The sequence below is a fragment of the Plasmodium gonderi genome (assembly GCF_002157705.1).
Source record: "Plasmodium gonderi DNA, contig: Chr12, whole genome shotgun sequence".
Classification (NCBI taxonomy): domain Eukaryota; phylum Apicomplexa; class Aconoidasida; order Haemosporida; family Plasmodiidae; genus Plasmodium; species Plasmodium gonderi.
The window spans coordinates 498,730-521,296 of NW_021628937.1; the positions used below are offsets into that span (position 1 = coordinate 498,730).

The 22,567-nt window shown below is 27.9% G+C and overlaps 5 protein-coding genes across 5 annotated transcripts; 2 read left to right on the forward strand and 3 right to left on the reverse strand.

The window, feature by feature from the left end:
• Positions 1 to 504: 504 nt before the first annotated feature.
• PGO_120860 (GTPase) lies at positions 505 to 2,881 on the reverse strand (the record flags this gene model as incomplete). The annotated part of the gene is made up of 9 exons (XM_028688882.1): positions 505 to 531; positions 638 to 703; positions 873 to 933; positions 1,113 to 1,161; positions 1,691 to 1,730; positions 1,867 to 1,970; positions 2,166 to 2,267; positions 2,512 to 2,621; positions 2,766 to 2,881. 9 exons carry the CDS (start codon positions 2,879 to 2,881, stop codon positions 505 to 507), a joined length of 675 nt encoding a protein of 224 aa, XP_028544683.1.
• Positions 2,882 to 4,075: 1,194 nt separating this feature from the next.
• On the forward strand, positions 4,076 to 8,206 carry PGO_120870 (hypothetical protein, conserved; the record flags this gene model as incomplete). Its single annotated transcript, XM_028688883.1, has 4 exons — positions 4,076 to 4,093; positions 4,355 to 4,384; positions 4,552 to 4,716; positions 4,904 to 8,206. 4 exons carry the CDS (start codon positions 4,076 to 4,078, stop codon positions 8,204 to 8,206), a joined length of 3,516 nt encoding a protein of 1,171 aa, XP_028544684.1.
• A 1,979-nt stretch (positions 8,207 to 10,185) lies between these two features.
• PGO_120880 (hypothetical protein, conserved) lies at positions 10,186 to 16,138 on the forward strand (the record flags this gene model as incomplete). Its single annotated transcript, XM_028688884.1, has 3 exons — positions 10,186 to 15,428; positions 15,686 to 15,785; positions 16,067 to 16,138. The coding sequence occupies 3 exons, from the start codon at positions 10,186 to 10,188 to the stop codon at positions 16,136 to 16,138; spliced, it is 5,415 nt and encodes a 1,804-aa protein (XP_028544685.1).
• A 154-nt stretch (positions 16,139 to 16,292) lies between these two features.
• Positions 16,293 to 18,233, reverse strand: PGO_120890 (leucine-rich repeat protein; the record flags this gene model as incomplete). Its single annotated transcript, XM_028688885.1, has 6 exons — positions 16,293 to 16,431; positions 16,643 to 16,737; positions 17,175 to 17,374; positions 17,514 to 17,620; positions 17,793 to 17,841; positions 18,062 to 18,233. 6 exons carry the CDS (start codon positions 18,231 to 18,233, stop codon positions 16,293 to 16,295), a joined length of 762 nt encoding a protein of 253 aa, XP_028544686.1.
• An 845-nt stretch (positions 18,234 to 19,078) lies between these two features.
• On the reverse strand, positions 19,079 to 21,344 carry PGO_120900 (ethanolamine-phosphate cytidylyltransferase; the record flags this gene model as incomplete). Its single annotated transcript, XM_028688886.1, has 3 exons — positions 19,079 to 19,133; positions 19,323 to 19,396; positions 19,710 to 21,344. The coding sequence occupies 3 exons, from the start codon at positions 21,342 to 21,344 to the stop codon at positions 19,079 to 19,081; spliced, it is 1,764 nt and encodes a 587-aa protein (XP_028544687.1).
• Positions 21,345 to 22,567: the final 1,223 nt, after the last annotated feature.

Sequence of the window (22,567 nt, forward strand, 5' to 3'; positions counted from 1 at the left end):
GTATATATTCTTAACGTACCGTTCGCACCTAGCGGTCGAAAAAATTAGTTATTTCATATTTCACCTTACTAGGGGCAGCTACATTACACAGAACACTGTCTCAGTTACAAACAAAAAGATATAATTTGAGTCTTCCCAGTCCACGGGAAAAATTCGGTTGCACAAAAAATGTATGTAAATGTAGAAATAAAATTAAGAGCTCCTTTAAGTGCAAAAGGGGGGAAGGGTTGTATAGGAGAATGAATAAAATATTGGGATCTCATCTCTTCCAATGAATTAAAAATGACAATTCCAAACCTGGAGATATAATATATGCAAAGGTATGGACATCCACATGCACGTGAACATAGAACATGATTATATAATATCTCTCTGGAACTGGAAAAAACATAACTATTAACTAACAATTAAGCGTCAAGAAGATATAGAGTATCAAGGTTATATATGCACCCTTTTAAAACATATAAAAATGTTTTTATGTAAACCAGTGCGAACTTTTTCGTGTTAACTTTCTGTAGATTCTGAGCCAGACTAAAAAGAAAGAAAAAAAAAAAAAAAAAAAAAAAAAATTAGGAGACGCATTATTTCTATTTAGGATATATATTTTGTCATTTTTTTTTTTTTTTTTTTTCAATACTTCTTCTATGTCGTATTTCCACAAGTTAGTATTATTGTACACCATGTTAATCGTGTGTGTGAACAACTAAATAATTCCAAAAAAAAAAAAAAAAAAAAAAAAATATATCATTATTGATCTGATAATTTACAGGATTATCTATTCAATCCTTTTGACATTTCGTCCATTTCTGAAGAATCTTTATACATCTTATTTTCAAGCGTAGAAACAGTATACATACATGTTATTTCTTTACCTTTTTTACGTTTTTCCCCGTAATTGCGGATGTTAACCAAAGCTGAACCATGTTTTCATTCCTGTTTGGAGGTATAAAGAGAAAAATGAGTTATATACATATGTACACAAAAGTGTAAACAAAGATGAACCTTCATATATAGAATTCCTTGTCATACATTGCCCCTTTTAAAGAGCACAGAAAAGAAAGCATTTAAAAATCAAGCGCTTAAGCTTAACAAATGAAGCATATTAGTCTTACGCAAAATTTTCTGCCCGTCTAAATACCTCACAGTCCTCAGTTACCAAATCTGGTATAAGAGAAAAAAAAAATAATAATAATAAATAAATAAAAATAAAATAAATAAATAAATATATGAATAAATGTATGAATAAATGTATGAATAAATGTATGAATAAATGTATGAATAAATGTATGAATAAATAAATGAACAAATAAATGAACAAATAAATAAACAAATAAATGAACAAATAAATGAACAAATAAATGAACAAATAAATGAACAAATAAATGAACAAATAAATGAACAAATAAATGAACAAATAAATGAACAAATAAATGAACAAATAAATGAACAAATAAATGAACAAATAAATGAACAAATAAATGAACAAATAAATGAACAAATAAATGAACAAATAAATGATGTAAAATTTTTATATATTCACATGAGCTTGTCTATGCACCTGCTTTATTGTCTGTGTAGGAGATGTACATGTGCATACACGTAAACAGTCCTTATACATACACTCCTCATATGTGCACTTTAATTTCGTTTTTTTTAAAAAATAAAGAAAAAAGAAAAAAAAGAGGATTACCATATTTATTCCCGACAAGGGATATAAACGGTTTTAGGGTCTAAAAAGGGATACATAAAATTAAGAAATCGCAGAAATGTAGGAAAATTTTCTTCTACTGTAACAATGCACATTGTAATGTATACACATACGTCGAAGAAATCAGGAAAGCATTTTTCGAAATATGATATAATTACATAATATTGATCATATACACTAGACATGCTTGTGTAAATCATCTTGACGTATTCTAGAGTAGATTCGTTTGTGAGATCGAAAACTAAAAAGTAAGCCATCCTTCCTGGAAAAAAAAGCACACACACACATACATGTGTGTGTGTGAAGACTCATATTTTTATATTTACAAAAAGTTGCGAATTTTAAAGGTGGTACGAGGACGCCATCTTGCACTATGAAAAAATGGACAACATTTTAATGAACCTTCTAATACAAATGCACATTGAATCATTTACACTTTTTCTATCCATCTTTTAACCATAACTAATTGAATTATATTCGTCTCCCACTTGAAAAGGAATACTAGGTTTGTCAAATAAACTGAATACTGGATTTTTCATGTTTCTATTGTCAGTTGTAACTATGAAAAAAATTGGTGGATTCACATGCATGTGTTCATGAAATATACATATATTTTTGTTCATTTTTGTTGTATTGTGTAATGGGTTTTTACAAAAAATTATACATTTTAAGAGTAATATTAGATATAGTAATATATAATCGTGAAAATACACGTCATCTACACTTGTTTATAGTCGCCTAACGCGTTCACACATATAATTAATTGCATTTTATACGACAAAAAAAAAAAAAAAAATGATTACTTTCCTTTCTCAACATGCTGGTAAAAATATTCATGTCCACGTCAACAGATGTGTCTTCTATCTCAACACAGAATCTTCTTTTTTTCTCCTTGTGTACCTTGTAATATACCCTTCAAAGTGGTAAGAAGTTTATGTGTTAATGAGAATAGCATGAACAATCATATGCACACATATGTATATGAAATATTATGTATGAACTAATCTGAAGTCAGTGATACTTCTATGTGCTTAAACACACATCACATGTGCATTACGTTGGCAAATCTGTATGAATGTAGTTAGTGTAAATGTCATTATTCATAATGTAATTTATAAGTGAAGTTTTCCCAGTATTCAAATAACCCATAACAGTTAGCTGTAGTAAAATCATTTTTCATTTTGATTTTTAAAAGACACACTTGATTTAAGAAAATCTGTTGGATGTTAACACTTTATATGCCTTTCCTTTGAAAATGCAATAATTGTGTCTTAAGTAATTTTTCTCGTTTTATTTTAGTTTCGTATTATCAAATAACCTTTTTGTTCTCTTCTTATCTTACATTTATACACAATGAACATATAATGATTAAGCCATGTGCAAATGTCAGCATATATAATGCCAATTAATCTTTTCAAAAAACTTTTGTCATGGAGAAACTTTTACCAAAGTGTTAACTGATTTGGAGGTAATTAAAAATGACATATAAGATTTTTTCATCTTTTGAGTAAATTGTTACAATGATATTGAAAACAAGTGGACTTTATTTTTTTAAAGTCATATATTTGTACACACACGTATATGAATTTTAGGTCAAGCGATAATTTCCATTTTTTTTTTTTTTTATTTTGCCTTTTTTAATCGTCGCATTTTTTTTTTTTTTTTTTTTTTTTTTGCTATAACATAAAGCAACCCCTTGGAAAATATTCTTAAACCTTATTCACTATATATGCATTATGGAATACATGCGTAATGTTAAACAATTCTAAAGCAAAGATTGAGACCTTAATTTAATCAAAAATAAAATAAAAAAAAATAAAATACAATGTTTGTAAGAGTTATGCTAGTTCCATACCAGTCAAAATAAAGCACGTGCACACAGAAAATGCAAGTGCTAAGATATAAGAAAAAAAAAGTAACGTGCAGGGTTATCAGTGAAAGACAAATACTTTATTCCATGATCTGCATGTCCACAACACTTAGGTTTAATCCTGTGTGTTAGAAATGGCGACAGAGAAATTTCTTTTAATCCACTAATGTTACGATACTAAAACAAACACCACATTTGCACATGCAACTATTCAGGAAAATATAAAATTTTAAAACATTATACTGTTAGAATGTTTGATTGAGTAAGCGATTGTACACAAAAAGAAAAATAGAGTCTATTGCATGAAACAAAAAAATAACAACAATATTGTTTTTTGATCAGCATATTTGAACTTACCTTGCATGCGGTGTTTCATCAAAGGACGTTCTCAAAAAAATATCAAAAATAATATCAAAAAAAAAAAAAAAATTGCAAACCTCAGAACAAGCCTAGGGGAAAGCATGAGTTCAAATGTAAGCCATTGTTTGTGCAAGCTTATGTCTAACCCTACAAATGTGTTGAATGTGTACCCACTTACATACATTTCCATGAACTTGTAAATGCGTATAAAGCCGCTAAACAAACAACCACTAAAAAAAAAAAAATCATATTTTCACAATACTTTCCCAAATAACACTAAACAAAAATGATCACTTAAGAACCATTTCAAAATTTTAACAAAAATATGAGAGTTTTTTTTTTTTTTCATTTCAAAATAAAGAAGTTACCATGTATATTTACTTATTCGTTCTATACTTTCTTTTGCACATTTTTAGGAAAATACAGATGTCAACAAATTAATTGAGGTAAATCATGTATAGATATATATATATATTTTTTAATTAAACAGTATGTCAATCATTTATTGTATCACACGGATTGTATGTAAATCTAACATTGCACGTATTTGCGTGTGTCATTGGATTTACTTTTTTTTTTTTTTTTTTTTTTTTAACTCCTCACACCCCTTAAGGAAAGGAACGAATGGATAAAGAAGTATAAGACAATTGAATCTGAATGTTTAGAGTTGAGAGATAAGCTGGAAAAAGTCACTCCGAATAGTTGTGACAAAAATGAAGACTTGTATAGAAACTATTCAACATCCCAGAGGGACATTTCGATGAAGTACAAATATATGGTATAAAAAAAAAAAAAAAAAAAAAAAAAAAACACGGACACAGACACAGACATAGACATGAACAAGAATGTTTGTATTATTCATAGCAGGTTCTCATGCATGTCTATACCCAGAAACGTACAATATACCTTTTAATCAAACTTTGTGTTCACAAAATTGCAACCATCGCTTCGTCTTCTTATCGTAGGAAAACCAGTGTGAACTTCTGAGCACCAAGCTGAAAATCACCACACTCGAGAAGGAAAAAGAAACACAGAAAAATAAAGATTTACAAATTATAATTAACAAACAGAAGAACGAAATAAATGGATACCAGAAAATTTTAGAAAAACTAAAAAATATGAATGTTTCCTTTAGAAAGGAGAAAAATGAAGCTGAAAAAAAAATTTGTTCCATTATAGGAAACGATTTATTGACAAGAAATGATAATGTACTTCTAAAAGAAATAGTACTAATAAATGACAAATTAATAGATGTAAATAACAAAATAAGAGAAAATGTTAAAGAGGACCTAGAAAAGGCTAAAAGTAAATTGTCCGTGGCTCATGACAAAATTAAGCGATTCTCCGATGCACTTAGTGATATGAAGGAAAATTTTACGAAATACAAAAAAAAAAAAGAAAAGTTTTTGCTAGAAATTCTAACAATCAATAAACAACTAAAGGAAGAATTAAAAAAAAAAAAATTAATAGAAAAATACAACATAGAGTGCAAGAAACAGTTCGAAGAATTTAGTGCATCCAATGTTTTATTAAATTATTACGAGGCAAAATATAAAATGAACGACTTTATCCTGCACGTTATGTTACATTATGTCATCTCTATTCTTAATTCTCTGCATATGCAACACAAAAATAAGGATGATTTTAACAGTTCCAATGGAAGGAGTAAAAATTATTCGCTTTTGTGCACTTTGCTCAACACGCACGTGGGGATGAAAAAAAAGGAATCAGAAAAATACGATAATTCGGAGATCTACCACGAACAAATGAATATACTAAAGAGAGAAATTCTTTCAGATAATTTTCCTCAAAGACAGAAAAAAAAAGGAAAAATGGTTCGATATGAGGACGGAGAAATTTCTAGTGAACATGATGATTCGTTAGAAATGCTTGTATTCACCAATTTGAATGCATCAACAAATATTGTGCATGGCATATATTACAACATAAGACTTGTGAATGAAATTTTCGAAACAGTAAATATAACCTTAATTCTTCTATTATACATTTATGATACTTACTTAAAGGAACTAATTAACAGTATCAACCAGGAGACATGTTTCCAAATGGTAGAAAAAGGAAACGTACGATTTGGTGCATTTTTTTTAATAACTCTCTCTAATTTTTTTTTATCTGTACTAAAATATGTGAATATAATTAAAAGTTCAAATAGACATGCACATTTCTTATTATTGCAAAATGAAAACATTTTTAGCATATTCTGTTTATGCAAATATGTACTAGAACAATATATAGAAAAGATAAAAATTAAGCTATTCTCATCTACGATTGATTATCACATATTAAACGTTTTGAATAACAAATTGGGAATACTGTACGAAGATATATTTAACCTCATTATGCATATAAATGCAGGGTATGAAGAAAAACAAAATATGGAATTTTCTTCTTCTCTCGTATCAAAATATGACATCAATCAAAGGAGAACAAAATTGCCCAACGATGATGAATCAATAGAAACAAAAATGATAAATAAATCCTCTAATGAAAATACAGATGAGGGGCTATTCAAGGAAGAGAATTTCCATCACTTGTCTGAGAATATTACTTCACTTGAATTACTAACCAGATTGAATCTTACCATGAGTATTAGCATCCTGTTAATTATAGATGAAGATGTTTACTCTGCTTTAATTCCAGATATAGACATTGATATACAAAAGGAAATTATAACAAAATGTGAAGAGTTGCTAAAATTAGTAAAAGCTCCTCATAAAATAAGCAATTTTTTTTTTCCCTTAAAAAAATATAAATTTTCTTTTAAAAATTTTATAGTGCATTCTGAAAAGTACCAAAAAGTGGTTATAAAAAGAACAAATAATGAGAGTTCTATCGAAGGGGTAGGAGAAACAGAGGGTTCAATCAATAAAATAAGTAACAATCTATTAGATGAGATTAATAATATACTGGAAGATGCAACCAGAATATACTCAATAGATGTACAACAAGAGGGGGAGCCATATATATTTCAAATTTGCAATAAATTCGTCGATTTTTACAAAGACGAAATGAGTAAAGAAAAACAAAACGTACATCAACAGAAAGCTTTAGAAGAAGAGCAAGATAATCTCATAAAACAGTTAAATGATGAAATCACAAAGAGTAATAGTAAAATACACATTCTCAACAAACAGTTAAACCTACTAACCATAAGAGAAGAAAAATATAACAAAATCAATATTGATTTGAACACTTTAAAAAAAGAAAAAAATGAATACCTAAGTTTAATCACAGAATTACGGGAAAATAAAAATGAAAATTTAAATGAAATTTCTTACCTCACAAAACATTATAATGACATGAAAAAAAAATACAATGACTTGTTAAAAAATTATGAACACAGAAAAAAGTACATTGGATCAAACAAACAAATGGAACCTTCTAACATAGATATCTATTACATGAAAAAAATCATAAATCATCTATACTACGAAAATTTTATGAACAAAGTAAATAACTATTATGATTTGTATGTCCAAACGGAGAATAACTATCATAATGAATTATGTAATACCTCCACAATCGATGCCTTTCAACCTACACCATTGCACACGGCATTGGGTCATCTACCTTTTGGACAATACGCACAGAAGCGAGAGGACATAAGTCTTGCATGCAAAAACAATTTCAATCAAAAAGAATCATTTAAAGATGATGTTTATTTCTCCAATGTAAAACATGCAACCTTATATGATGATATATACAACTGTGAATTAATCAAAGGTCGAATTAATAGAAAGAAAAAAGACTATTTTAAAAGCAAATTATATCAAAATAACACCACCTTACAAAAAATACCTACTAGTAACAAAAAAGAAAAATATATGGAACAAATAATAGACATAATAGAAGAATATAAAAATTTAAAAAATGAAATATTCAGCCAAATGATAAATATTCCAATTGGGAATAATCACATTTTAGCCGGAGAAGAAAAAAAAAAGGATCAACAAAATTGGATACGCCTCACTCAAAAATTAGCTCAACTCAAATATGCCTTAAAAAAATTTCATACCGAAAATGATTTAACATTGTTAAATGGGGATCCTTCACATTCTGCACAAAATGTACTCAGTATTTCCTTTCAAGAGGAATCCAACAGTTCGTGCAACACAATAAATCAGACTAATCATATATTTACAGATTTGCACAATCCAACTAAACTTAACGAATACCAAAGCTGCAACAAAGTTGTATTAAGTGAACAGTCCTTTTCTCACTTACTTCAAAATATGTTCCATTTATAAAGAAACTGAAGAAAAAAAGAAAAAAAGAAAAAAAAAAAAAAAAAAAGTGCCCTCATTTTTTCTTCCTTCGGATTTTATACCTAATTTTTTTCGTTCATAATTTGTTCGGATTTCTCCAGGGGTAAATAAGTTTATATATATGATTTATGTCCGACAGCAAAAATTCCTCGTTTGTTTTATTTTTATTTTATTTTCTTCTTCTCACTGATGTGTGTGTAACTGTTTTGTTGTAGTCCTATTTGACAAAAAAATAATTCACCTATAATTGTTCACAAGTATTTTGTTCAACTGGAACGAGGGCCTTATTCACAAGGGACCTACACTTGTTCTTCTCTCATAAATATGTTTCTTTTCACTCATGATAATTTCTAATTGAGGCCAAGGAAAAGGAATTAAAATATAGAGATTCATTTTTACTCACCTATTAATTCATTCGACGATTTCATTATGTTTATTCACTTAATTTGTTTCATTTATATATATATATATATATATTTTTTTTTTTTTTTTTTTTTTCCCTTTGTGTGTTCCTCGCCTAATTCCCTAGACCCCTCTTGCGTGATCCACTTTTCTCATATCATATCATTTTTCATCATTTTGTATTTCATCATTTTGTATTTCATCATTTTGTATTTCATCATTTTGTATTTCATCATTTTGTTTTTCATCATTTTGTATTTCATCATTTTGTTTTTCATCATTTTATTTATTATTGTTTTATTTGTTTATTTATTTATCTATTTTTATTTATTTTTCCTTTATTTTATTTTTCACATGTGAGGAGGCACCACTAGGACGTGGCTTGTACCAGAGCTGTGTACACGTCCCCGCTTAGCTACTCAAAAGAGGGAAAAGAATGTATTCTACTTATTCGTTTATTCTTTTGCTTATTCATTTATTTTTTTTTTTTTTTTTACGTATTTTTTTTTGTTTATTTTACTTATGTTTTAATTTAGTTTAATTTAATTTAATTTTTTTTTTTTTTTTTTTTTTTTTTTTTTTTCCTTTTTTTTTTTTTTTTTTTTTCTTTTTTTTTTTCTTTTTTTTTTTTTTTTTTTTTTTTTTTTTTTTTTTTTTTTTTTTTTTTTTTTTTGCTTATTTCACCTTTTTTTTTTTTTTTTTTTTTTTTTTTTTTTTTTTTTTTTTTTTTTTTTTTTTTTTTTTTTTTTTTTTTTTTTTTTTTTTTTTTTTTATTTTTTTTTATTTTTATTTTTTTTTTTTTTTTTTTTTTTTTTTGCTTATTTCACCTATTTGTTTGTTCGTTTTGCTCATTTATTTGTTCATTATATTCTGTTTTATTTTTATTATTATTATTATTTTTTTTTTTTTTTTTTGTGACACTTTTCATAATTAACAGAATCGTTATAAGCCGCACACCAATAATTAATCTATTCATAAAAATTTAAACAAAGAATGTACATCTTTATCTACATTTTTCGTTCATCTCTTATGCCCGCTATCACCATCACCACAATTACAACTTGTGCCAACTTTTTATCACCACATCCGCACAAGAGCACGTAACCACATAGGGAGGGGAGGATAACATAAATAGGGAAAATTTTATTTTCCAAAGAATGTACAATATATTGTATCAAACGAAAACAAATAAAACGAGCGATAGTAAAATTGTAAGAACTTTACAAGCTCAAACGATTGATTAGATATTACAAAATCTCTTTACAGAAGAGTTCAAATAGTACACAAAATTGTGAAAGACATGTCTCATTACATCATGAAATACATACTCTTTGCCCGTTGCTTTATCTTACATATGAATAAACATCTGGAATTGTAAAAACGGAAAAGTGGAAAAGCCGCTAAAGTTTTTTTTTTTTTCTTCCCAGTTGGGTCACCTTCCTCCTATGAAAAAAAAAAAGGAAATAACACCCCTTTTGAGCCATTTATAAAAGACCTGTTCTTCTTCCTTTCTTCTTTCCTTTTATTTTATTATTTTTTTTTTTTTTTTTTTTATAAAAATGAAAAAGAACAAACTTAATGTTTTATACCAAAGAAATGAATCAACCAGGCAGAGGAGAAATTTCCTTTTTCTTCTTTCCATGAGGAGGAGGTATGAGAATAGGAGAACGGTTGCGAAGGAAAATGACAGCACGCATTACGACACAAACGAAGAGAAAGTACATGAATGTAGTGATAATATTGAAAAAAGAAACGAAAGACATAACGAAAATGTTAATGATATGCCGAGTAAAAAACAAGAAGATATTTTAAAATATTATGATCATAATAAAAATGTTATAAGGACAACAAATTATATTTTAAGAGAACATTTAAATGATATTATTTTCATCAACCAGAGGAACCTTTTTTACAGTTATTTTTATAATGCATATCCATTTGTTGTGAATAAATATATGAGTCAGATAAAAGGAAGAAAACAAAAAAACGGTTTGATACAACAAAAAAACTCCAAGGAAAATGATAAAAACATTGGACATGAAGATAGCGGGATCATACCACCCACGCAAGTGACTAACAACTCATTGACATTCAACAACAATCAAGAGATGAATCCATCTTTAGGAATTTTTCATTATTATAATACAAACACGAAACATGAAATGGAGGAGGATAATTTTATACACTTAATTAGTCAAAAGGTAAATTGCCTTAATAGTGCAAGTAAATTTTTAAAAGATATAAATGACAATTTTCATTTGGCTCACATGAAGAATACAGACCTTTACAAGCTAGGCAATATTTTTCAAAACATAATTGAACGAATAAATGATACAAATGACATAAATAAGAAAATTGAAATTTTGTTATATCTATCGAATGTATGTAATCCGCATGTGTTTCCAAGTATATACGCAAATGTAAAAAAATATATACAAGAGATTTATGAACATATAAAGAAAAAAACAAAAAAAGGGGTAGATGAATCATACATTTTATTCCTTTTATATAAACAATTTTTATCAAAAAAAAATGATAAATATGTAAATATGAATGTAGAAAAATACCTATCAGAAGAAATCTCTTTTTATAACTATTTAAAAAATGAAAATATAAACATTTGTCTGTTAAGCTTAATATATCGTGATTTATCGTTTCTCAAAAATTATCAAGCAAAATTTGTCTTGATGAATTTGGCTTTTTCCAAAATGAAAAATTCAGATTTTTTCACCAGAACGGACACTCCAACAGGTAGCCAAGCTACCAACACCATCAGCAGAATCAGAGACAGTAACAATCAAGAGGGAAGCAAAGATGGACATTTGTTCAATCCAACGAAAGGGAATGCTCATGTCAACTTGCTACTAACATTCTTCTCGAATACTCTTTTAAGAAACAATTTCCTTCACTTTTTGCAAAATGATTATATAAATCTTGCACAAAGTTCTATAAATTACACAAATAGAGTAAACCAAACAAATGTAAACAATTACATACTCTACAATTTAGTAATTTCTATTGTTCAAATGAAGGCATCACAATCTTTATGTTACGAAACGATTTTGAAAAAAAAAATGCACTTTTTTCTGCAAAATAAGAAAAACACCATGTTATTTCATCAGATATGTAAAATGAAAAAGGATCTAGATCATATGAACGATTTTATCCTAAACAATATTATTTTCTTTACTCCAAATTTTGTAAAACATAGAATAAATATACCAAGGAATATGTATTTATACATTCTCAATATTTATTGTGACCTTTTCGATATGATGAAAAGTGTAGAACTTTATACAGATATTAAAAAAAAAAAACATATAATTAATGACAGTAAAAAAATTATAAATTATATAATAAATGAAATATATCAACACATAAATATGTACACACTTAAAGAGTTTGTTATTTTATGTGCAATGATTGATAAACTCCCCAGGAACTTTACTTTTGAATTGAGGAATGATAATGATCATTTGTCTCATAGAATGAAAAATAATTTGTATAAAAAAAAACAGGATGAAATGGAAGAAGCACTAATAGGTGAAAGAGGAGGAGTAGGAGGAGTAAAAGCAAGAAGTTCCCACCTGCAACATATCTTACATTTTCCAGCAAACCAAGTCATTCAAAAGAGGAGTAAACAAATTGCAGAAAAAAAATATACTACCCAAGATGAACAAAATCGACAAGAAAATATAAAAAGAGATGTTCGTGGTGATGATTTATCCATATGTAATACTACCCTCATGTCAAACCAAAAAACAGAGGATGATATGTATGGAAGAAACAAAATCGAAAATATTGCACATACGAGTGAATATATTTCAAACAAAAATGTGGGATACAAGATGAAAAAAAAAATGTCCATAATTAGTAAACACGATTTTACCATTATAATATCTCTTTCTATCTTCAACGAAATTAATGATAATTTTATTTTTCAGATAAAACAGAAAGAATTCCATGAAACGAATGTGACGCCTCTAAATTGTGATGACATATTTGACTATGTGTACAAAAAACATTATGAACAATTTTTGAACAACTCAGATTTTTATATAAACTTTGTAACCCAAAATTATGACTCAGCAACAGTAGAGAATATTATAAATTACTTTATTTTTTGTACACACATAAACCAATTAGATATGTCTGATTTGTGTGTCCTGATTAGGATTATGAAGCAAATAAATAAATTTCATTCATTCATAGATTTCTATATGGCAAAACGAGTAGAAAAAATGCTGAAGGAAGAATATTCCAGAGGACGTGAACAAAATCTGATTGGTAATGAGACGGAGAAACGAAATTCCTACGAATTTACAGACACTTATTTAGATGAGTATATATCCAAAATTAATGAAAAAAAAAAAAAGGTAGATCAGGATATATTTTCAAATGCGGAAAATAATAATAAAAGTATTACGGAATCTGAAATCTCAAACATGTCATATGTTTCACAAAGGATGAAACATTTTGACGAAATGAATCTAAACACACATTCATTATATGCAGCAAATTTTGAAAAATATTACTATGATTATGATATTTGCAATACTGCTATAAATATGTTCCTATCTCTACATCCAATGAGCCAAACCAGACGTGTCATCTCAAATTATCATCCATACTTCACTCATAACAAGGTGAACATTTTTAAAATTAACATGGAACATTTTTTTGTAAATGAAAAGGATTCAATGGAGAAGAATGAAAACAGTCAAACGTTTCACGAATCCTATCACAACACATACACACGGGAAGCAAACATAGAATTCTCCAACTTGTTTCCAAATGAAACAGGAAAAAATAGCCAAATGGTAAATTCTGAACAAGAAAATTATCCATTTGTAAACTCTGAACATGAGAATTATCCATTTGTAAACTCTGAACATGAGAATTATCCATTTGTAAATTCTGAACATGAGAATTATCCATTTGTAAATTCTTCCTTGTCTAGTCAGAGTATGATAATCGACAATAACAACTACCCATTTAGTGATGTTCAAATAAATAGTAATCTCAACTGGAAAAAAAAAGTAACAATTTATGATCACCCCTTTGATCATGACTTAATTTACAACATTGTAGAAGAGAGACTAAAATATAACATTAATGTGAAAAATTATTTATTAAATAAAATGAATGAAAATAATGAAGAGACAAAAAATTTTCTTGAAAAAGAAGTTCTATCATTAAACAATATTGCATGTTTTATATATTCCATAAATACAACAAATGATGATATGAAATACATGAAACTTTTGAATCTAGCGTTAAAAGATATAATTCTAAGCAAACACGAAATTGTAGATATAAAAATTTTTAGAATGATAACAAAAGTTCTTGTTGATATTAAAAATGTGTATCAAAATATTTATTTCCCCTCCGAATATTCTTACTTAAGCATGCTAACAAAACATTATGTACAGATCATGCAAAATTTTTTTCCTTTTTTTAAAATGTCAGATTATTTTCAAATCATTCAAATTTTTATAAAATACAATTTAACAGAAAATTATCTAAAAAACTTAGTATCTTTAAATAGAGAATTAAATAAAATGAATATGAAAAATTTTAATATCAATCTGATTCACATTATATTATATTTTTATACAAAATTAGGTTATATGAATGAAAAATTTATTTCTAACATTTTACAAATGTATGCACATGCAATGCTTCAACAAATAAATAACATCAACAAACATATTGTGGAAAATCTTATCAAAACAAACGATTTATTGCTTTCTTTATGTATCAAAAATAGGGACATTATACAATTAAATTATCTGCTTATACAGCATTACAGCGACTACTCTCGCGAATTTAAAATTGATGACTATGTTGATGAAGGTGATGAGGCACGATGCAACACACCAAAGAAGGAAGAAAATAATCTTTTCAGTCATGGGAATAACATGAAAAATAAAGATGTTTCTTCCAAATCGTTTGATGTCAACAACAACAAAAGCATGGATAGACACACGGAAAATACTAAATTTGTAAAACAAAATGAATCTGAGGAGGATGTAGCAAATCAAGACCTGTATGTCAATTTTCGCAATGAAAACATTTTTGACGTAAAAAAAAAATTAATTGAAACGAGAAACTCATCATCCAATGTATGGTGGACACATAATAACCATAACATATGTTCCTCGAATGACAGACCTACAAAGAACAAATGTGAAAATAAAACCTCAGATATAGAGGGAATAAAGGAAAAAAAAGAAATTACTACAAGTACAATATTTACAAAGAAATGTCAACTTTCCCTAAAACAGAAATTGAAAATTATGTACTTTTTGTGCAAATTTCATTTGTACAATGACTTGATAAAAATATATTATTTACAATTACTAGACCAATGTATAAAGAACAAAAATGACAATCTGAATGACGAAGATTATTGCAAATTGTACGAAATATACGTACATGTAATTCTGAATTTTTATTTTCTTTCCTTTAATAAAAATAATAAATATATTAATTTTGTATTAAATAATTTACCATGTTATTATTGGTATAAAAGAGAAGAAGAAAAATTAAATCTGTTTATTTCATCCAAGGAATTTAATGACATTCATCTTATTTTAAAATTGTTAAATATTGATTTTCTTACCCCGACATTGACAGAAATATATTTCATTCATTTCTTTAATGACATCAAAAAAACAAATCATGCTTTAGAAATCCCTATAAACGTTTTACATTTATATAAAAAGTTCAATTTGCTTATTGACGATGTTAGGAGTAAAAGCATTTCTATATTGTGTGTCCCGGAAGAGGACGTCCTATGGTGAGTCAACAAAATGGCATGTCACGCGATTGACAATTCGTATGTGCATTCTCTCATTCAGACGTTTGCAAATCGTATGACTGCACAGAAACTGTTAAAAATAACCGCGAACAGTCAAAAATAATCACGAGCAGTCAAAAATAACCGCGAACAGTCAAAAATAATCACGAGCAGTCAAAAATAACCGCGAACAGTCAAAAACACTTACAAAGCTCCACACAATCATGTATATACCTCCCCCCGCTCCACCTTTTTAGGGACGATAATGGAAATAACAGGATCCTAATAAACGAAAGCCATTATGTTTATGAAAATATTAAAAAAACGTATGCAACTTCTTTGTTATTTTTAAGCGAGGTAAAATAAAAAAACAGACAAATTAAGAATAATTATACTTATATACATGTATTTTTTACCATAACTGAGATAATAAGAACACTAAGTATAATACATATGCAACATAAGTTCATGTATAATATTAATCACTAATTTTTTCTACATTTGAGAGTGATGTATATTTCTCTATGTAAAATAAATGATGTGAATATTTTAACAATAATATAAAATTGGAAATGTTCATTTTTTTTTTTTTTTTTTTTTTTTTTTTTTTTTTTTTTACTCGCATATCCCCCATTAAGTGGAAGAAATTAAATACGGAAGAAAAATGCGAATATATCTTGCGTGTTATCCATTCATCTTTAAATAGTTAAAAGGAATTCCCTCTTTATTTACCCATGATATATTTCCTGAAATCTGTAATGTGTTTTTACAAAGTTTTGAAAAAATTCGCATTTCCATATAATACGCATGTATATGAAAAAAAATTAACAGACACATATTATATGGATACATTTCACGCGTTTTCTACGTTTTTATTCTCCAGAGAAACAAGCTTTTTCTCGCAACATGTAATATATGAAGGTCATACATTCTACCGAATATTCGTGTCTTTTTTGTTTCTCCTGTTTTATCTTTTCCATTTCGACTTGTTCTGCTGTAGGCCCTCCCGCAAAAAAGGCATCAACACACCTGCGTATATTTTTGCATTGTTTTGTGCATTTAAAAAGGAATTAAAAAAAAAAAAATTTTCATATGTGCGTTTTTCCATATGTGCACTTGTCTATATATCAATATGGAGCATATGCACACACGGCTTATGGACTCTCTCATTTGATAAACTGAACAAGTGATAAACACACTCCCCAAGTGGTGACCTGCGCTCATCCATCTTAACAGGCTTCTGGTCTAGAAATGTAAGCCGCTTCATAGTGTGCAAAAACAATTTTCTATAATTCTTATATTTTGCCAACTGTGGGAAATTCGGGGTGAGGAACATGCAGCATGCAACGTGTGAGTAAAAATGTTCAAAAAAAAATGAGTGCAAAAATTAGCAGCTAAAAATGAGTGCAAAAATTAGCAGCTAAAAATGAGTGCAAAAATTAGCAGCTAAAAATGAGTGCAAAAATTAGCAGCCAAAAATGAGGGGAAAAAATAAGGGAAAAAAGCACCAATTTAAGTTACTCATGAATTGAACACATCAAATATTCAATAGGGATAAACGTAGACACACAAACATCGAACCAATTAGTAAAAAAGCAAGGGAATGTTTTTTTCTTTTTTTCCACGGTTTCGGATGTGAAGAAAACGATCCATTGCAAAAAGGATATGCTATTCTAATTGCCAATGGTACAGGAATATATACATAATTATGGCAGATTATTCAAACGCCCGCATTTAGAGAATTACCATAGGGTTATTCATGAAATACAAAACGGACAAATTTTTCATGTTAGATAAATCCTTTAAAATGTCTTCATCGATATTATTGTTGCTTAAATTCAAAATACTTAAATTTTCATTTTTGCATAAATTTGAAACGTGTGCGGAACTTTTACTTCCTAAGCAGTTGTTACTTAAGTTTAAATCCTCCAATAATTTTAAATTTTCTACAAAAAAAGGAAAAGGAAAGTAATTTCTTCCCCAATGGATGTTCACCTCTCGGTGTGTTGGTATTTTCTTGGAAAATGGAAAAAACGAAATAAATATTTGTGAATGTGTATAATGAAAATGTGTGCGAAAAATTACCCAAATTTTCTATCATACAAATGTTGTTGTCCTCTAAATTTAAAATTCTCAGTTTCGTCAAGGAGTCCAAATTCTCGATCTTGGAAATTTTATTGCAATTCAGATATCTTTTCGCGCAGCCAAAAAAATAGATTAAAGTGGAATAAATATGTAGAGGTAAATGCAGAATACATGCAAAAACTTTGTTCTTCTTCTATGCAGAAAGTTTCAAATCTTAAAGAAGCAAATGTTTCATTTCGAAGACAGAGAAGACACAGACAAACATAAATATTCACTAACAAAGCAATAAGATTCACACAAGAGTCCAATCCGGAGATAATTTCCAAGGCTAAAAAAATTAAGCATGTGTTTAAGCCACGTGTTTACGACAGGTTCAATGCAAGAATCCTGAGTTTACTGGCACATTTTGCTGGCACATATATGGGGGACTATACAATTAGTGCCTATAGGTACATACGGAACTACTATTGATCTATCCGCTAAGAACACTACAGTGTTAATAGCTCTACTTCTCTCAATTTTATCTTCCCCTCGACTCATGTTAAAACCATTATTGTTCAGGTAGAGGGTCCTCAAGTTGTGCAAATTCCTCAAGGTTTCTATCTTTCGGTACAATTTATTATTTAAGTAAAGAACGTCATTCAATTCGATTATGGAATAATAGGTCTCATTTTTCTGAATGACTCTATCAATTTCTTGGTCGTTCAGTATATACTCCATGAAGTAGTCAGATGAATTAAAATTATAACGAACTTTTACTTTCTTATTTTTTATTCACGTTACATGTATGGTGTGTGTGTGTTGGGGGTGGTGGTGGTATATATGCCTGGTGTTTATATGCATATACTTTCCACACATTAAATCAAGCGCAGACACACACAAAAATGTTCACTTTGTCTTAAAAGTAGACAATAACATTTCTATACAGATATTGTATACTTTTTCTATTCTTCTAATTCATTGGAAAAAAAAAGACAAATTAAACAATGTGTAAAGTTTTTAAAAAAAAAAAAAAAAAAAAAAAAAGTTAAGATCTTTTAAAATTATTAATAATAAGTAAAACGATGTTATATCATTAAAGAAAAGGAATCCATGAAGATGCTTAACATATGCAAGCTTACATATCTCTATACGAATGTGGATATATAACAGTATATAAAAATGGTAAAAAAAAAGAAAAAGAAAAAGAAAAATTTTGTAATGTTCAGAATGCTAAAAATTTGTAAGATAAGGGAACGGCAAAAAAAAAAAAAAAAAAAAAAAAAATATACATATATATATATATATGTATATATAAAATTTAAATTAACTCTGTAAACTATTAAAAACAAACAAAATTGTAAAAATTAAAGGATTCATATATATATTTTTATATTTTATTTTCATCCTTGCACACATAACTTTTCTTTTGTGTGTTAATCTATATGCACATATTAGCAAATAGCAATTGTGTCATCATTATGTTATATGTTTTTTTAATAAAAATTAATTTAAAAAAAAAAAAAATAATAAATTAAATATATAAAAATATATAAAAATATATAAAAATAAATGGACTACTGAAATTAATTCAAAACATATGTATTGTTGACCTTCCAGATGTTTTCTTCTTTCTTTTTTCTATAAAACAGGGCCAGTCATAATGAGACGAAAAAAAAAAAAAAAAAAAAAAAAATGTGTAACTATTGTCTATATTTTATATATTTACTAAATAGCGTAAATGTACATAATTTTATCTTCATTATTATATGTTCTACTAACATAAACACAAATAGCATTAACACAATATGTACAGATACGTTGAATTACCTTTTGGACATGTTACTCATGAGACACTTTTTGTTTTTTTCTATTCGTTCAATAATTTCAAAGGTTGTTATGCCCTATAAGGTGGGAAAAAAAAAAAAAAAAATATTATACATCATCAGACAGATTATATAATCAATTTTTGTATTTTTCATTGCACTTATGTTTAAGTACAAATTTCTTCACAAAAAAACGAATGAGAAACAAAAAAAAAAAAAAAAAATATATTCTCGTATATGTCAAGCAGGGAAAAGGAATTTCATCCTAAAAGGTGTGCCACATCCCATGTGAAACATTTGCATAACACATTCAGCACGTACGAAAGAACGTTACAAAGGGACAATACCACTTACACACACACAACCTAAATACTCTCTTTCGATTCCTTACCGATTCCGAGGAAAGTTCTTTGTAGATATTCAATTTCTTCGGAACAGCATAAGGGTCTAACTCATTACTGGAATAAAAATAGTCAACAACGGTTCCTCTAACCACAATATCAATCTGAAAACGTTTAATAAAACTTTCACTGATAAGCCATGGGGCACCTATGACTACATCGTCTACTACCTTCATGGCTAATACATTCAAAGTTCTCTCAAGTAAAGACACAACAGGGAAGTATTTTCCTTTCATTCTTCGTACAACATCATCCGAATGCATACCTACTATTAAATAATCACCTAATTTTTTGGCATTCTCTAATATTTTCAAATGCCCAATATGAAATATATCAAAGGATCCATCTACATATACTACCTTTTGCCTTGTTTTCTTTTCATGCTTTCCCATAAATTGATACAACTGTGATGCGGTTACGTAGCATTTGTTTTTACTTAAGGCATGTTTTAAACTGGACATTGCATCAGATGCTTTAATTTTATTGTCTCCTGTTCCTGCAACTTCAGTAGGAGCGCACTGTTGTTGCTGTTGCTGCTGCTCATCATCCAGTTCTATCGAATTCGTTTTACATTTTTTAATAAAATTACTTTTTTCACCTGTACTGTTCAAGCAATTTCCATTACTTAATGTACAGGCTAATTTGTCATCCTCGTTAATGTTAAGGTAACCCGTATGAATATTCGCGTCTCCCAATACATTATTCGCCACCACATCCGTTTCTAGTGCATTTTTATTGGCACTATTAACTGCCTGTAATAAATGATTAATTATAGTAGTGCTTGATATACCGTAACTCCTCTCAAATATTTTTAATTTATTATTTTTCTTAACTTCTTCATAACAACAATTTCCATTTCGATCATAAGCAATGTCACTTCCATGAGCTGCGTAATCACAATTATATTTTCCTAGCAATTCCATATTAACATTATATTTTGTACCTATTATAACTTCATCTACCCATTTACATCCAGCTATTAATGCACCTCTTTCTTCTTGTGTATATATTGGCATAACACCCTTTGAATTCAGGGCATCTTCATCTGAGTTTATTCCAACTACTACCACATCACCTAATTGTTTGGCTTGCCTCATGGCATTAAAATGTCCTGAATGTGATAAATCGAAGATTCCATCAACATAAATTCGTGTTGCTTTATTTTTTTCATTATTCGATGTATTCAAATCTATATCGAATTCATTAATTTCTTCTGAACTGTTAGAAAGGGAACCGCTAAGGTCTTTTACTTCTTCATAAGTATTACTATTATTATCCTCCAAAAGATTGTTATGACATCTATTTACAATTTCAGTATGCTTGATCCTATTACTAAGAGAAATTTTATTTTGGTTACTATTATTTCTACTATTAATATTATTACCCCCTCCTCCCTTGTCCTTTTCATTAAGTTTACTACTTACACTTTCGTCATTACTAATATGATTCAATTCGTTTAAAAATATACGCAATGTTTCCTCATCATCTTTTATATTGCAATTATCACATATCTGACATATCAGATCTAATTTGTTGCTTTTATTTATGCTTTTTAGTAACCCCAGGACCTTTTTCAAATTCCCATGGTTATAAATTGTATTAACTATAAATTCGTTCCTCATCATGGCTACATGTATATGGATATGCACTATCGTTTAAATTTGCAATAATGCAAAAAAACTCACATGTATTTTATGTATGTATGTATGTGCATGTGAATATATGCACACATGTACACTAATACACACTAATTATGTGCACTTTTTTGAATTGTAAAATACTTATTCGTTACAACTCTTGTGAAAAAACACGCAGTTATAAAAAAGTACATGAGTATGCAGCCGTTCTAGAATTTTCCCGAGAACAACAATGAAAAAAAAAAAAAAAAAATTCTCAAGTAGGAAATGTCAGATATAAAATCAACATGTGAAAAAAATTAATTATTTTATGAAAAATGTTAATTATCTTATGAAAAAAAAAAAAAAAAAAAAAAAAAAACATATCCTATAAAAAAACAAAAAAGAATAATCTTATGGAAAAAAAGAAAAAGCATATTGTGTATGCTAGTTTAACATAGTATAGGTGTGTACAAAAAAGCGTATATTGAATACATGTCTTTTCGGCACAATCCGGTTATATATATATATATATATTATCGAAACGTGTTTGAATACGAGAAAAAAAATAAAAAAAACAGACAAAAAATGCTGGAAAAAAAAAAAAAAAATAATAATAAAATAAACTACGGATCCTTTAGAAGAAGGTAGTTAATCATTTCCATTTCTTCATACATTGTGTATTTGTGCTAATGTGTTTATCGCCTATATACAATAAAACATACGTCATGTGTATATATATGCATAGCATAATTTTTATGCCAACATATACGAATGATCTCTATGGCAAATCATACAGGTAAAGTAAAAATAAGCAAGGGGTAAGAAACGACGATGGGAATGTATAGTTATTACATAAACGTAAAAATATAAGTGTTTGTAAAAAGTGTGTAAAAAAGTATACTTAAATATACATACACTTTGGTACGCGTACAAATACAACATATGTATATATATATATATATATATATATATATATATATATAAGTACATATGCAACATTCATTACATATATTTCGTCAAATGTCGCCTGACGTGAAGGTGTACTACTAATACTAATTACTTCCGTTTCAATAGAAATGGTATTATTTTTCTAAATTCAAAATTTCTAAACATGAAAAAAATTTAGGGATGCAAATTGTGTGATTGTGCATGCGTGAAGTTTTAATATTTCTAAAAATGAAAAGAAAAGAATTTGCAAAAATGGGAAAGAAAAATAAGCAAAAATAAAG